The following is a 15,429-nucleotide window of genomic DNA, read 5'->3' as shown; positions in this document are numbered from 1 at the left end:
GGAACCTTGTAGTACCAAATAATTTTACTCGAACACGATCAGGATAGATCTTGGGTTGGACCCCCAAACCAGAAGAGTAGTTTGACGCAGACCCTGGGCCCGGTCTCGTATTCAAAGCCAAGAATTGACTCGACTCTAACCGTAGTCTGACCCGGACACGGATCGATCGGTTCCGGGTCGGGTCGAAACCCGGACCCTCCGGTTTAAATTACTAAGTCTTGGGCCCGGTCGGCCCAGGTTCCGGGCCCGGACGGGTCAACTTCTGGGCCCGGTCGGATCAAATTTCGGACCCGGTCGGCCCGAAATTCGGGCCCGGTCGGACCAAATTTCGGGCCCGGTCGGCCCAACCTCGGGGCCCGGTCGGCCCGAACTCTGGGCCCGGTCGGGCCAGAATTGGTGTCAGTTAGCTGTTTAACTGTGTCCGTCTGGGCTTGACCCGAGATCGGAGTCGTAGGTACTTTAAATACGCTAAAAACTAAACTTTAGTTTAGCAGTAATCTCCTCTGGCCTCAAGCAGAGGTATCGCTGAACAGAAACGGAATCTGAAACCAACAGAAGAACACTCACCTTAATTTATTCTCCATAAACAAAATTGATGATCTACGAACGTTACACAACGTTTTTTATGGAATATTTCAATTCTTCCTTCACTTATATTTCACACACACCACTCGCTCGCGTAAATAAAAGCGTACTGAAGTAAGATGGCGGATCTCGGGCCGCCGCGCCCCTAGCCGTCTGATGCAGCGTGGGATAGGGACAACATGATAGGCGTTTAGTTGAGGGAAAGGGATAGGTAGAGGGCACACACCTACTTCGTGACCGTAAATAGGAGAGGTAATCTCTATGGGTCAGGCCGTAGGCACAGAGCCGAAATAACACAAACTTGACATTGGCTAATCTATGTAAAGCCAGACGAGAGAGAAAAAAATACATACTCTTTGACTATACTAGCAATATATTTTTTTTTTTTTAGTGATTATATTCATATATTCCCTTTGCTCTTTGACATCACGACATTTATTTAAAAATACGATAAACACACAACCTGCTAAAACTATATTTAAGTTATTAGTGAATAGTGGCTACACATTACACACGGTCCATTAGAAGCACATTAAAGGAAATAAAGCTTTATTAAGGACTATGGAAAAATCATTAGAAGACAAATTATATGATTCAGTGCTTCAAGATGATATGGATGCAGTTTTACATTTAGTATCTCAAGGTAATAATTGCGAATGCGAATTCATCCACTACTTAAATATGCTTATATTTAGTTTTTAAAATGTTCAGGGACTTTTTGTTTTGTGGGATGAAAATCTGTAGAATGCAATAAATAATAAAGATCGATTCAGCGACTAAGCCGCGGAAAGTAACAGAATTATTAATTATTGGAAGCAATCTTTTATATAAATAATTTCAAGACAATTGTTGCAGTTTATATGGTCATTCACATTGGCAGGAATCAAAGCGAAATTCTAAAATTTTACATACAATATAATATATTGACCTATATTTCCATGTACCATGTAAAGAACTAATTTATACCAAGAAAAAATGCGATTGCGTCCATTCGTGAATTTTTTGTGGCTGAGATAGAAGTATGTTATAGTTTGCTGCATACGTGAATAGACAAAAATCCTTTCTTAGTACTCTACCACATTATTAGGAACTCCTGTGTACAATTTCATGCTTCACCCATTGCTTTAAGCATTGTCTGTAAGTCAATTGAAAAATTTTATTTTGCCATGTTGAAATCAATCAAACATCTAAATTACCTTCTTAAAATTAAATATAGTATGAGCAAAACAAGTACCCCAATCTGACCACAAGGCGTATAGGCATCTGGGCTTGTGTATTTATCCTAAAACTGACTTGTGCATTGTGCAATCCACCATGTGGCAAATTCAGAGTGGACTGTTTGTTTGAGTACACTATACCTGCTTAAATAATTCATTGTTAGAAAATATTTTGGATGAACATAATGAACATAATATTATAAATATCATATTTTAATCTCACAGGTGCAAATCCAAACAAAATTACTTGTCATGGCAAAACATCTTTGGGAGAGGCTGCTAAAATTGGCAATAAGAACATATGCAAACTCTTAATAGATGCCTGTAGCTCTATCAAGAAACCATCAACACAGGGTTGTACCAAGAAGAGGCATTCAAAGTCGCATAAAAGGAAATTAAAAAGCACAGAATGCGAAGAAACTGTTATTAAATGTAAAAATTTGAGTGATAGAACTTTCAAAGAGACTCAGTTAGGTGAAAATGATTCATTGCGAGGTCAAAACCCAGATAAAAATCAGGGGTATTTTGTATTCATACATAGTGAAGGTTCCAGCAGTGATGAAAGCAAGATTGGTGGCTGCAAGTCTCCAGTTAGCCCTTCATCCCTTGTTTCAACTCCTCAAGCTGATTTAGAGTGGGATGAAGAAATAGGCAATGTAGCTCCTACTACAAGTGAAGATGAAACATGGTCTTCTATGTACAAGTCAGTATGAATATTTAGATAAAATTTAACAGGATAAATCTTTGAGATGTTTTGTTGTTGAGAAAAAACCCATCTGACTGATTGAGACAAAACAGACATAAAGTCTGATTGATACAACTTTGCTTTCCACTTTAATCTAATTTGTTCCACCAGGACCAGAATAAAAATCATTGCTGTACAGTTTTAGTGTTGCACAAGTCTGTACCGACAGTGTTGCTTGTAGTTTTGTGTATTGAAAATATAAAGATAAAATATTAAAATAATCAATAATCCATTCTCAAAATCCATTCTCAAAAACGTGAACTAGCCTGAAAAGTATTTGAATATTTTGGGACATTGAATGGAAAAATAATTAATTAATTGTTAGTAAGTAGTAACAAATGCACTGGATACAGCTGTATTTTACACTGGCATATCGAAAAGAAGTCTATGTCAAGTATAAGATTCTGATCTGATCAAAATCACAAATCAAGTAGCACATGAGCAATTAAAATCACTTTAACAATTCAAATCAAGTGTTTGTAAGATGTTAGTATAACTTTATTTGATTTTGATTGTGATGAATAACAAACACATAACATACTTTTAAAAAGGTGATGGTTTAAAATTTACTCCCATTTTGTCGAATACCAAAAAATTATCAATATTGATTACCCACTAATATTCAAAAAAATTACGCAAATCAGTTCGGAAAGCTTGGAGATATTGGTGTATTTAGGTAGAAAAACAGCTCCTCCATTTTTGAAAATCGGTAAAAAGTGGCCTATGTTACTCCTCGGTTAATTCTCTACTTGTCAGTGAAAGTCCTGTCAAAATAGGTTCAGCCATTCTGAAGATTAGCCTATTCAAATAGGCCAACAAAAATTTCAAAAACCTGTGATTCAGTTATTGTATGTTTCAAGTAACCATATGAGCTTAATATGAGGTAGTTATTTCGAAATTACAGACACTTCAATTTTTTTTATTATAGTGTAGAAGTATAGATGATTTTCCTGAAGGGCAAGCCTATCTCACAATAATAAAAAAAGTAAGTCTAAATCTTTTCCAGATGGTATGCAGCAATTTTAGAATGTACTGGTGCTGCAATTGCATCTGCTTCTGTTCTAACAAATGGTATTGACCAGCAAGATGCTTTTATGAGAACAGCACTACATTACGCAGTGGAGCAAGGACATTCTGGAATTGTTAAATTAATTCTAGATGCAGGTATCAATTTAAGTTTCTAAATTTTTTTTTTTTTCTATAGCTGAACAAGAACTTTTCAAACACTTGAACATAAAGTTTAATTACAATTGCAAAACATTGATAGTTAAGACCATAAATTTAAAAATATTGGAACTTTTCAAAGGGGAACAAAAATATTTATTCTAATGGCCGATTGACACCAATTGCGGATCAGCACGTACACGTGCGTAGTGACGCGCGTGTACCCATAGACGTATTTGCACGCATTACATTTACGTGAACGTTCACGCCATGCATGCGGTATGCCATGTTTCATACAGTTTCATATAATACAACGCAATGATACGCGCTACGTCTACGCTTACGCAGCCTGTGTGAACGACCTCCTAAATAAAACTTAACACCTAATAAGCAATAAGAAGTAGGAATTTGAATAATTTTATATAAGCATAATGGCTGTTATTTTTCAGGCCGCATTTGTAGCATTTATTTCATTATTTATATTTATATTATTATTACATATATACATTATATTTAAGTATTTTATTTATTTATTATATTATATTATAAGTAGTTTTTTCCATCAGGTTGTAAAATTGATGTCACAGCAGGTGATGGGCTAACATCCCTTCATATAGCTGTTATGAGGAATCATGCTGAGATAGCAAGGCAGCTGTTGGCAGCAGGCAGCCAAGTCAATTACAAAACTCATGAGAAAATGACACCCTTACATTTTGCAGCATCAAGGGGCTTCTTGGAACTGGTAGGTGACCGAAAAACAATTTAATTATACAGAAGTAATCCACAAAATAAAAATAAAAAAAAATATTTCAGTGCTAAGATTACATTATTATTTTATGAAACTCAGAACACTCCATCTGGACTTTAGTAATTTGTTTTGAACTTGATATTGCTTATTATAGCCATAATATTATATTGTTTTTTATTATGAAATGTAGGTTTTATATTATTTTCTTTTTACCATTTAAGGTAAAAATTCTAGTCAATAATGGAGGTTACTTAGAAGCGCGAGACACGAGTGAGCGGACAGCGTTGTACTTAGCAGCAGGTAGAGGTCACGTGGACGTTGTCAAGTATCTCATATCCGTTGGGGCTAATGTGAACGGGGAAGAAATTCATGGTAAGTTTGGGCTTCTTTGACTTACCGCCAAGTAACATTGATACAAATGATAAAGCAAACTTTCGAACATCGTCGGTCTTCCGCGTTATGACTCCTCAAAGATATTATAAAACTCCAGATAGGCAAAGTTCATACATTCGTATTTTAAAAAGTGAAGACAAATTCGTACGCTTGTGTGTGTGTGTGTGTGTGAGTGTGTGTGGTATACATGCGTGTAGCGGCACAGTGTAAAAGAAATTGGCGCCGTGTTTGACTAATACCTTTGACTAAAACGACACCATCGAGCATGCTTGAAAATATAGCGGCCCGTTACCATTAATGCAGTTGAAGTATAAAACATTGACGTGATGCTTTTTATAACACCCGACTACAATTGGTAATGCAATATTTTATTTATGGCTTATTCATTCAATAATACTCATAGTAAATCGACATATCGCATAGTAATATCATAATCATAATACGAGTATGTTTCTAGACTTTCTAGTATTATTGAGTCATCGTCATCATCAATCGATAGACGTTCACTGCTGGACAAAAATCTCTTGTAGGGTTGTTAGGTCAGTTGATAGGACACTTCTACATGACACGGTCTTGCGCCGACAAAATCCAGTGGCCCCTTGCAACTCGCTTGATGTCATCCGTCCACTAGTGTGGGATCGTCCAACGCTGCTCTTTCCAGAGCGAGGTCGCCATTCCAGCACATCTATCGGTGTTTCGAACTATGTGCCCTGTCCATTGCCTCTTCAGCTTCGCATCATGAGAGACATTTCTGGTTAATTTTCGTAATGAATGTGTTAAGGGTATGAAAGCTGATTTCATAATTTCTTCCTTAGGCTATACACCTTTATGTGAGGCAGTTTGGCAGCGATACACCAAAGTTGTGGAGGTTCTTCTATTATCGGGAGCTCGAGTGACACACTCGCACAAATTACTGCACAACGCCATTATACAGCGCCAGGTAACTGCTATGACTATTTCGAACCTTAAAGTATATATTTTTTTTACACATAATTGTTCTTACATAACTGGCTTTACAGGGGCGCTACCTCGGTACCAAATATCATACAAATCGGTTAAGCGGATGGGTTTTTAGGAATCCCGTGGGAACTCTTTGATTTTCCGGGATAAAAAGTAGCCTATGTCCGTCCCCGGGATATAAGCTAACCCTGTACCTTTAGTCAGAATCGGTTAAACTGTTGGGCCGTGAAAAGGTAGCAGACAGACAGACACACTTTCGCATTTATAATATTAGTATGGATGGATTCTCTATAGGAATTGTTTGTCATACTTTAATTAATATGCGTTTCGGCTCGATTCGATGTACTACCGGAGGTAGACTCCAGGCTTTAAAAGTCTAACAAATATGACCAGTAAGAACGATTCAATTATATTATCTTGAACAAGTAGACGTCATAAACCTCTTTTGTCCATCCTAAAAATGGTTAAGTAGTTAGTTGATAAACTAATAAGTCACTTATTTTAGGAGGAAATAGTTCGAATGCTTGCAAACTTAGGCGGTGGTATAAACTTGCACAATGATAACGGTGATACGCCCTTGCTGCTGTCGGCGAGATTGTCTCAGCCTACAGTTGCTCGGATACTTTTGCAGAAAGGTGAAGATTTTTGAAGTGAATCTTCTTTTTTGAAAATGTTCTCTCTTTACGTCATAATCCTCATTGCTGAATGTCATGGTCCGTAATGGTGAGGTTTTGCTATGTCCCCAATATATCTTCAGTATGATAACATTTTTTAGGCTCAAAACACATTAGCGCAAAGTCAAAGCGATGGGAATTCTAAAATAAACTGAACTCTATCTACAAAGTAACGTACAAATTCTTGTGAAGCAAAATAAAAATTAGTGATTGGTATGCGAGAAAGCAAATATGCGTTCTCACGGACGTTTGTAAAAAATCTTTTAAATACTACTCAAATTATTATGTACTTAGGTACATTAATTACGTCTTGAAGTTAATGCTCACTTTATTTTGAAACATTAAGAAAAGACACTTCGCGGCGCTTTAACTCTGCGACAATGTGCTTTAAGCCTTAGGTAGGTATAGTATCATTTTTTCTTTTTAGTGTATAAATCTATTTGTTACTTGTAGGAGCCAACGTGAATTCATGCAACAGCATAACAGGCGCCAGCGCTCTGCACATAGCCGTGGAGAGTATAGAATGTCCCAAGGAGTTTGAGGAATTGCTCGTCTGCTTGATAGAGTACAAGATAGATTTGAACTCTACCGCCCTTACTGGTGATACAGCACTGAATAGAGCTTTATTACTGCAAAAGTAAGTTTACATCAATCAACGATTTAGAGTTCTGAGGATTGAGTTCAGTATAAACTCTATAGACCCAAAAGTAATTGATCACGACAGTCAAAGTATAATATAGCCATCGCATACATTACAGTTAAAAATGGAACGCGGGTTTCGTCTGTGTTGGTGTTAGCTGGCGGGCGTGCTCTGCCGTTTTGGAGTGTTTTTTTTTTAAACTGACTGGAAAGCGCTCTAAGGGGGTGCCGTACGTATGTCGGCGAACGCCGGCACAGACGGCGGGGTCCATACTTGTATAGTTTATCTCACTTGTTACAAATAACTACAAACTTGACATTGGCTAATCTTTGTAAAGCCAGACGAGAAAGAAAAAAAAAATAATGGAACGCCGACTCCAGCGTTCCATTTTGAAGAAAAATGCCCAGCGTCTTTTTCAGTACTAAAACTGACAATAACTGAAAGTTGCAATGCAAGTTTTTCTTGAATTCATTTATCTGTTGTTTCCTCTCAAATGGCAGAAACGTACTACACAAGTCTTGGCCGAAATACTCGTAGAAATTAACAGCCTCTTTTCGCTTAAAAAGACTGCTGGCTACTCGTCCTTTTAAAATCACTTCGGAAGTCGTCTGCTTCGCCTCGTTCTTCCAAAATAATTGTGAATTGCTTTATTTCTGGCCTGCCGGGGCGATTCACTCTTGATTGAGATGTATTTTTCAATTGAAAATACATGTTATTGTTCGATAACTTACCGAGTCCAGTGTTCTGAATCGCCCGGCTGGTGTAGTGTACCTACTTATAAATGAAATGGCTTTGAAATATTTTTATTTGGTGTTATGAAAATTTACACATTACGATATTTTTATCATTGTGTCAAATATTTTATTTATGATCTATTTTTTCTGATTAAAGGTAATAGTATACCTATATGAATATTTCATATTTCAGAGATCTTGCAGCCGTATTATTGATACGACACGGCTGTGACGTGAACGCATGCGATTTGCACTCTTGTGGCCTGGACAATCTCTCTATCGCAAGTAGAAGACGATCAATACGCCTTGCGAGCTTGCTCTTAAAGGCCGGACACCACATTCCGATACCTGACCAGAACTCGATACCCCAGGAAGGCACGACAAAACATTGGCTATACCACATTTGTAAACAACCGCCTAGTCTATTTGATATGTGCAGGATAAAACTAAGACAATTCTGCAAGAAGAGACCACTGTTTTCGTACGTGGATTCTCTACCATTACCCAAGAGTTTGAAAAGTTTTCTAATGTTGGAAGATGAAGGAAATTCAGATATATATTGTACGGTTGATTCGTAAAGTTTTCTTTTACTTATTCTGTTTTAAATAAAGAAAGTTCCGATTTCTAGTCAAATATTTTTGTCAGATATATTCTGTAGGTAATCATTACAACTATAGTAAAATAAATCCAAGTCCGATCTTTTGGTCAAGGAAGCTAGGTCAAACGGTCAGTGAGGCCAAAATATAAACTAGGTACAGGTAGAATAGAGATAGAGGAAGTTTTTCTGAGTAACCATGTCGTCAATTTCAACAATTTTATTACATTATCTTGATTACCACAATAAAATTATAGCCTGACCAGATAAAAAACTTGCTCCAGGGCGCCACTTTTGCTTTTTCATTACAATCGGTATGTCTAAAGTATTGTATACTTAGATTACTTATAAATTAGTTCCACTAGTTTTCCGCAATATGGCGAAGTTCTTTACTTTTCTCATCCGGCTATACCTACTTTCGATTTTTTCAGAAAAAGTGCAGATTCGATTCCTAAATCCTAACCCCGAGTGTGAGATTTTTGCAAATTATATGCAGTTTTTATTTTCTTTAAAATTATTAGTCTTGACATGGACTGAATTGTTTTGTTTAGTTTATTTTCGCTTCACTGACTGCTCCCAAGAAAACATTCTGTATTGTATTGTACCTATTTAATCTTGGACGTTAATCAATTAGGAGTAAAATATTATGTAAAATTTGATCATTTCGGTCATGTCATAAGTAAAACACATTCGTTATAGCGAACGACAATCAAAACATAACATGTGAACTTTATGGTTAACTAGATGATCCCGCGATTTGGTTAGGTTTTTAAAAATTCAGTGGGAACTGATTTTCTGGGACAAAAACTATGTTCGTCCCTGGAATGCAAGCTATCTGTATAGGTCAAAATTGGTTAAACAACTCGGACACGAGGGGCCGTGAGTATGCAGCAGACACACTTTCGCATTAATAATATTAATATGGATTTTATATTAAAATCAAGTAGATGTATGTGAATTATTTTGTGATATTAGAATATTAGTCGAGTTTAATGTGTGAATTAATTTTATTAAGTTATTTTATATGCCATAGTGAACGATAATGAAAAAAAAAAAAAAGAAATGCAACATCAATTTCTTTTTATTGAAAGATCAAATATCTAAAATAGTACAAAGGTGTACATTAGTGAAAAATATAAAACATTTTCGATTATTATAAGATACTACGTTTAGGATACAAACAAATTATGCTTTCCTAGAGACAAAAATATATTTATTTATTAAAATTAACAAAATACGCAATGTATTTACGCAATTGATTATTGATCCTACGACAAGAATAGGTTTCGATTTCGTGACTTAAATAAGTTATATCTAAGATATTAAGTAGTATGAGATATGTTCACATGTGCGTGCGAGACTTGTGATATAATAACTTATAGCTAGACTCCATTATCTTGTTACTTTGCTGTTTCCGAAGATGGGACGGGTCGCTAATGTTACAATAAAACTTAAAGCTAGTCTGATCTGTACAAATCATGTCCGCGAGAGCCAAGAGTACTGGCTGCATTTCCGCGCTGGACAGCCAGAATGATCCTTTGCTCGAAATGTCTCGTAAATTTTTTTTTGCGAATTTGTGGTCACATAATTTAAAAAAAAATTAAAATGTGTTTCAATTTTCAAAGTAAGATAACTGTACCAAGTGGGGTATCATATGAAAGGGCTTTACCTGTATATTCTAAACCAGATTTTTATTTATTTTTATGCATAATAGTTCTTGATTTATCATGCAAAATGTTGGAAAAAATACCCGAGTACGGAACCCTCAGTGCGCGAGTCTGACTCGCACTTGGCCTGTTTTTTTAGCACTAAGACTCGTATGGTTTGATTTATCCTAAGTAATTAAGTCTGTATCAATGGCCAAGCAAGTCATCACACGCACACGTATTGCCACTGTATAAACTGACGCATACAAGGCGCCGCTTAATAAATGAAACTATCTTATACATGCATACATACACAATATGCTAAGGATTAATAATATTACGTTTACCGTTTTTGAAGTTAAGGTACATATTTATGTAATATGAAAAAAAAAACGGTAAGACTAGCTTGAAATTACACACAATTACATTAAAAATTACTTGTTTATGGAATTTGTATTTAAAAAAAAAAAATAGTCATTGCACAAACCTAATACCAGATTTATTACAATTATTAAATGAAAGTAAATAGTCAGGTACTGGTAAATCGTACCAATTAGGTATTACCTATTGATAATAATTAATCAATGCATTTATAATTTTCTATTCTCTATGTCCAAAAAAATATTTTTTACTAATTTTTGTTTTAGTTTAGTAATTAATTTAGACAATCTAAGATGCGAAAGGGAGTAATCAATATTAATACTCATATTGTCTTCGAAATACCTATATAGGATTATGTAATAGTAGTCATTAATAAAATATTACAGGGTTGTTCGATGTTAAGCCTAAATAAATAATAATAAGTTAAACATCATTTTATTTTCTAAACCCCAATAAATTATGTATTTATTCATGACATAGCCTTAAGGCCGCCATTACACCTGTAAATTTTACTCACGTGAGTAACTTACGTACCTAATTTTACGAAAAAACTGATAAAAACACTCCTAAGTAGTTTATCGTTTTTTCTTTCAAATTAAGTAAATCGAAAAATTTACTTACATAAGTAAAACTTACAAGTGTAATTGCGGCCTAAGACATGGCAATTATTATTATATTAACGGCCTGTTTCACAACCGCCAGATAAACTTTATATAACAGATAAAGTCGTTTTTACAGATTCCCAATACAAAAACTGTCACAATATTATTCGTTAAGTAAAGTTAATCTGGAAGTTGTGAAACAGTCTCAATTAAGTAAAAAAATAGAAATTGGTAAAAAATTTCAAAGACAACACTGTAAAATATGTCAAAAGTGAGAAATATTAACAAATGTGATACTTAAGTAGGTACTTACTAAAATAAATATTTTTATCAATTTGCTAGTGTTTGCTTAGGTCGAATTTTAAATGTAAATAATAATTATTGCAATGGTTTTTGTTTTTTGCAAAGAGCAAAGCGTAATTGACTGCTTTTTAAAGTATATAGGTACCTACAGTAAGTAATGTAGGTCTTTCATAACAGCATTTGGAATGCTAAATCTAAAATGAAAATTATCATTGTTATTGACTATGTTTACATTTTATAGGTACAAAGTTATGCAATAGCTAAGTTTCCCTTATTATCTTTTATATCTCTTAATTTAGGACAAGCCTCAAGTAAAACATTAACAAGCCCATGTTTCTTGTGTTCTACAACTTTATGCAATGCTGTCTTGCCATCTGCATCTTGCAAATTTAATTGTGCTCCATGCTGAATTAAATATCTCACGGTTTCCGCTTTACCTGAAAGTAAAGTTTTTTAATGAAAACTTATTAGGTGTGTTGGGCGATTTTGAGACAGCTAAAAAGTTTAAGGTTGCAGCACCGATGTATGCTAATCTTATTAGCTTTTAAAATGTGTTCCTTAATGCAACCTATTAAGGTTCAATTTCTAATGGGAGTGTCAAGAATGCTTTCGGTAGTCGGAATAAGTAAAGTCCTAGCAGATCCTAATTTTTTCATAGTTTTAAGTTTCCACTTTTGTTGGCAGCCCCCACTGACAATCAATTTTTTAAATCTTTTACAAGTTAGCCCTTGACTGTGATATTATTACCTGGTAGTAAGTGATACAGTCTTAGATGGATATGATGAGTTATGGGAAGGGGTAAGGCAGTTCATTTCCAATGCACCATCATACAAAAATGTTAAACCACTTAGTGGTAATCTCTTTGCCTGTAGTCTGAAGTTCTCACTAGACCAAACAATAAACGTCAACAGGTCAACAAATCACTGATCAATGATCATATTTTATTATGTTGTACCTACTGATAAGGTTGAAGTTTTATGTGACACACAGATAAATCTTTTAAGTTAGTAGAGATACATACTGTGTAAAATGCCATTTTATCATCTTTTATAGCCCAATATTATGACAAATAAAATATCTAACCTGCTGCAGCTGCCTTATGTAAAGGTGTGGCTTTTCCACTTCTAGTTTGGGCATTTATACATGCCCCATTTTCAATCAAAATACTGCAGATATCTACGTGCCCATTGCGTGCAGCATAATGCAATGCAGTGTAGCCAGAGTTGTCCAGACAGTTAACAAGGTCCTTTGGATTCCTGGCCTTACTAATCAGCGACTGAACTCTGTCTTTTTCTCCTGAAAAAGCTGTGAAGATTTGATTTTTATTGATGTTTATTTGAGATGGATGGATGGAGTAAATATATTTGCACTCATTTAAGAATTAAAAAAAAACCAGGCCAAGTGAGTCAGTCAGACTCATGCACCGAGCATACATTATGATCCAACCCATTTCTGAGAAGAATCAAACAAGGATGACAAAGTGATCCTAGTAGGGGTTCCAATTTTTCATTGAGGTATGGATTATGGAACTCTAAAAACAAGAATACTATTCTTTTTTTTTTTAAAAGGTAACATTTCTCATTTTTGGTTTATAAAATTATACAAATAACACATACCTGCATTCCATATGCCCCTTTCCCAATCCATTTCTGATAATGTCTGTCGTACCGACTCATTCGCATTAGTGGCATTGCAATTTAAATGGTTACAAACATCTTTATGGTCCATTTTTAAATAATTTATAACAATAAATAAAACATGAATAGTAAATATGTTTTCAGATGAAGGGAATATAGTTATATTTCTCTCTGCAGCGTCCAAGTAATCTCAGCCTCCCCAGTACTAGAAACAATTTTATAACCCAACTGTGCCAAAGCATTTATAGCTTGAAGGACATTTGTCTTTATTGTTATTCCATTGACAACATCAGAACCAGAGCCTGGGAATCTTTTGACAAGAGCTTTTATTTCCTCCTGTCCCAAAGCAAATGCTGAACAATCCTGAGAATGCAAGGAACCTTTGACTGCAACATAAACAACACTATCTTCTGTTATAGGTATGGTGGTCAAATTGCTTGCTGAAACATTTTTACTACCTTTTGTTTCCATTTTTTCAATTATATGCAATTCTAAAAATTATAATTACTTGATATGTTTAGACCTCTTCGTCCTTGTTAGAATGTTGATAGTGCATAGCCTCTTTACTGAAGTTTGTTATATTGTCTTGTTCAACAATTATAGAAGGTTCAGGTTCAGAAAACTCTTTTCTCATAGTCCACATATACTCATTATAGTCTTGTTTCACTGCTGTTGAACTTGAAGCAACAACTTTATAACCTAGCACCTGTAATTTATTGATTTTGTTATCTGTCATTATCAGTAAAGTATACATGATTAAGTAAACAGTATTTACCTCTAAAGCGCTGAGTATTACGCAAGGATGTTGCAGATAAACAATCGTGGAGTCGTCACTATATCCACCGCATGCAAATCTTTTAAGTTGCTCTATGTCACCAGCTATTTAAGCGAACAAAGGTATTAATATACTAAGTAATCATTCATAGCTGCACCATATAATATTATAACGTGTTTACATAAAAATGAGAACTTGACCCGATTAGCAATGCGTAGTTAAGTACCTACGTTATAATTAAATTAAGTGGACGTAAGTATTTCTCATTTTTAGATAAACTGATTAAGTAGGTATTATGTCCACAAAATCTACCTTTTAAGCCGGACACCAATACACGCCAAGGGTTTTTATGCCCGTACGATGCGAGATTACCTCTGATCAAAATGTAGGGCATTGATTACGGATATTGTTAGCTCAGTTGTTTAGTTGAAAATACAGTTACACAATATTTAGTAAATTACTTTAAGTTACTTACTTATTATTACAACACAACACTAAAAATACAATGATTTATATACTTTGGGACTCTTATTTTGTTTTATTTTTATACATTCAACCAATTATTTCCAACCCAATAAATGTAAATGTCAATGTCATTGTCAAATGTCATGACGATTCATCAGTAGGTTGAGTAGGTCCATGGTGTGTTTAGTTTTTTTTTCTCGTCTGGCTTTACACAGATTAGCCAATGTCAAGTTTTTTTTTTTTTTTTTTTTTTTTTTTTTTTTTAAATCTGGCTTTACTCTGATTAGCCAATGACAAGTTTGTGATATTTTCAAGTTATTGAATTTATACAAGTACAAGTATGGACTCCGTCTGCGCCGGCGCCTGCCGACATACGCGTTGTTTTATTAAACCTATTTAATCAGGTACAAAAACAAAACTTAATTGTTTTTTGTTCGAGAATAAATTGACATTCCACATCACTATTGTAATGTGTCAAACCGGCCATCATAGCGTGCCGCTAGTGTAGTTATTTACAAGTTAGGGAAACTATATGTATAAGTATGGACTTCGTCTGTGCCGGCGCCCGCCGACATACGCGCGGCGCCCCTTTAGAACGCTTCCCAGTCAGTTCCACCACCAATAAACACCAGCAGAACACAAAAACCGGCCACTTCTCACAAAAAAACACTCCAAAAAAGCACCGCACGCGCGCCAGCAAACGTCACCACAGACGAAGTCTGTGTTTACCTTTGAGAGTGTTTACAGTAAAAACAGGTAACATTGGTATAATAACGGGAGTTTTTATGATTCCATTAAAAAAAATTGCAATTAATAATTTGTAATAGGGAGGTATATTTTGTTGAATTAGGTGTTTTCAAAGGTTTTTAAATTATTTTCAATCGAGGAAAAGGAAAACAGCCTTCTTAAAACAGAACTTTTTAATCGGGGTTTTTCTACTATGGCATCACAATTTTGGGGTAACTTTATGAAAGGACTTGTGGCTTTATCATTATTAATTATCTATGTCATCGTCTCATCATCAACCGATAGATCATGCCCACATGGCCAGGTCTCTTGTAGGGTCTTGCGGCGCCTGAATCCAGCGGCTCCCTGCGATTCGTTTGATGTCGTCTGTCCGCCTAGTGGCAGGTCTGTCAATGCTGCGCTTTTCGGTGATAAGTTG

The 15,429-nt window shown here is 35.2% G+C and overlaps 3 protein-coding genes across 4 annotated transcripts; 1 reads left to right on the top strand and 2 right to left on the bottom strand.

The window, feature by feature from the left end:
* The first annotated feature begins 1,020 nt into the window (after positions 1 to 1,020).
* Positions 1,021 to 8,487, top strand: LOC123871623 (CARD- and ANK-domain containing inflammasome adapter protein-like). The gene is made up of 9 exons (XM_045915567.1): positions 1,021 to 1,228; positions 2,028 to 2,505; positions 3,554 to 3,711; positions 4,278 to 4,453; positions 4,681 to 4,831; positions 5,668 to 5,792; positions 6,318 to 6,447; positions 6,940 to 7,123; positions 8,054 to 8,487. The coding sequence occupies exons 1-9, from the start codon at positions 1,147 to 1,149 to the stop codon at positions 8,436 to 8,438; spliced, it is 1,869 nt and encodes a 622-aa protein (XP_045771523.1). The 5' UTR covers positions 1,021 to 1,146; the 3' UTR covers positions 8,439 to 8,487.
* A 1,698-nt stretch (positions 8,488 to 10,185) lies between these two features.
* On the bottom strand, positions 10,186 to 13,261 carry LOC123873042 (ankyrin repeat domain-containing protein 39). 2 transcript variants are annotated; one of them, XM_045917748.1, is made up of 3 exons: positions 13,004 to 13,261; positions 12,471 to 12,692; positions 10,186 to 11,824 (listed from the first exon to the last, which is right to left on the bottom strand). In XM_045917748.1, exons 1-3 carry the CDS (start codon positions 13,113 to 13,115, stop codon positions 11,637 to 11,639), a joined length of 522 nt encoding a protein of 173 aa, XP_045773704.1. In that variant the 5' UTR covers positions 13,116 to 13,261; the 3' UTR covers positions 10,186 to 11,636. The 2 variants fall into 2 exon arrangements, with proteins under 2 accessions (XP_045773704.1, XP_045773783.1); XM_045917827.1 differs by having other exon boundaries at positions 12,471 to 12,683.
* Positions 13,262 to 13,513: 252 nt separating this feature from the next.
* On the bottom strand, positions 13,514 to 14,398 carry LOC123873242. The gene is made up of 3 exons (XM_045918049.1): positions 14,112 to 14,398; positions 13,800 to 13,903; positions 13,514 to 13,730 (listed from the first exon to the last, which is right to left on the bottom strand). The coding sequence occupies exons 1-3, from the start codon at positions 14,191 to 14,193 to the stop codon at positions 13,542 to 13,544; spliced, it is 375 nt and encodes a 124-aa protein (XP_045774005.1). The 5' UTR covers positions 14,194 to 14,398; the 3' UTR covers positions 13,514 to 13,541.
* Positions 14,399 to 15,429: the final 1,031 nt, after the last annotated feature.

Source organism: Maniola jurtina, chromosome 1 (genome assembly GCF_905333055.1).
Source record: "Maniola jurtina chromosome 1, ilManJurt1.1, whole genome shotgun sequence".
NCBI lineage: Eukaryota > Metazoa > Arthropoda > Insecta > Lepidoptera > Nymphalidae > Maniola > Maniola jurtina.
The sequence above is the reverse complement of the archived record's forward strand: the minus strand, read 5'-3'. Positions and strand labels throughout refer to the sequence as shown.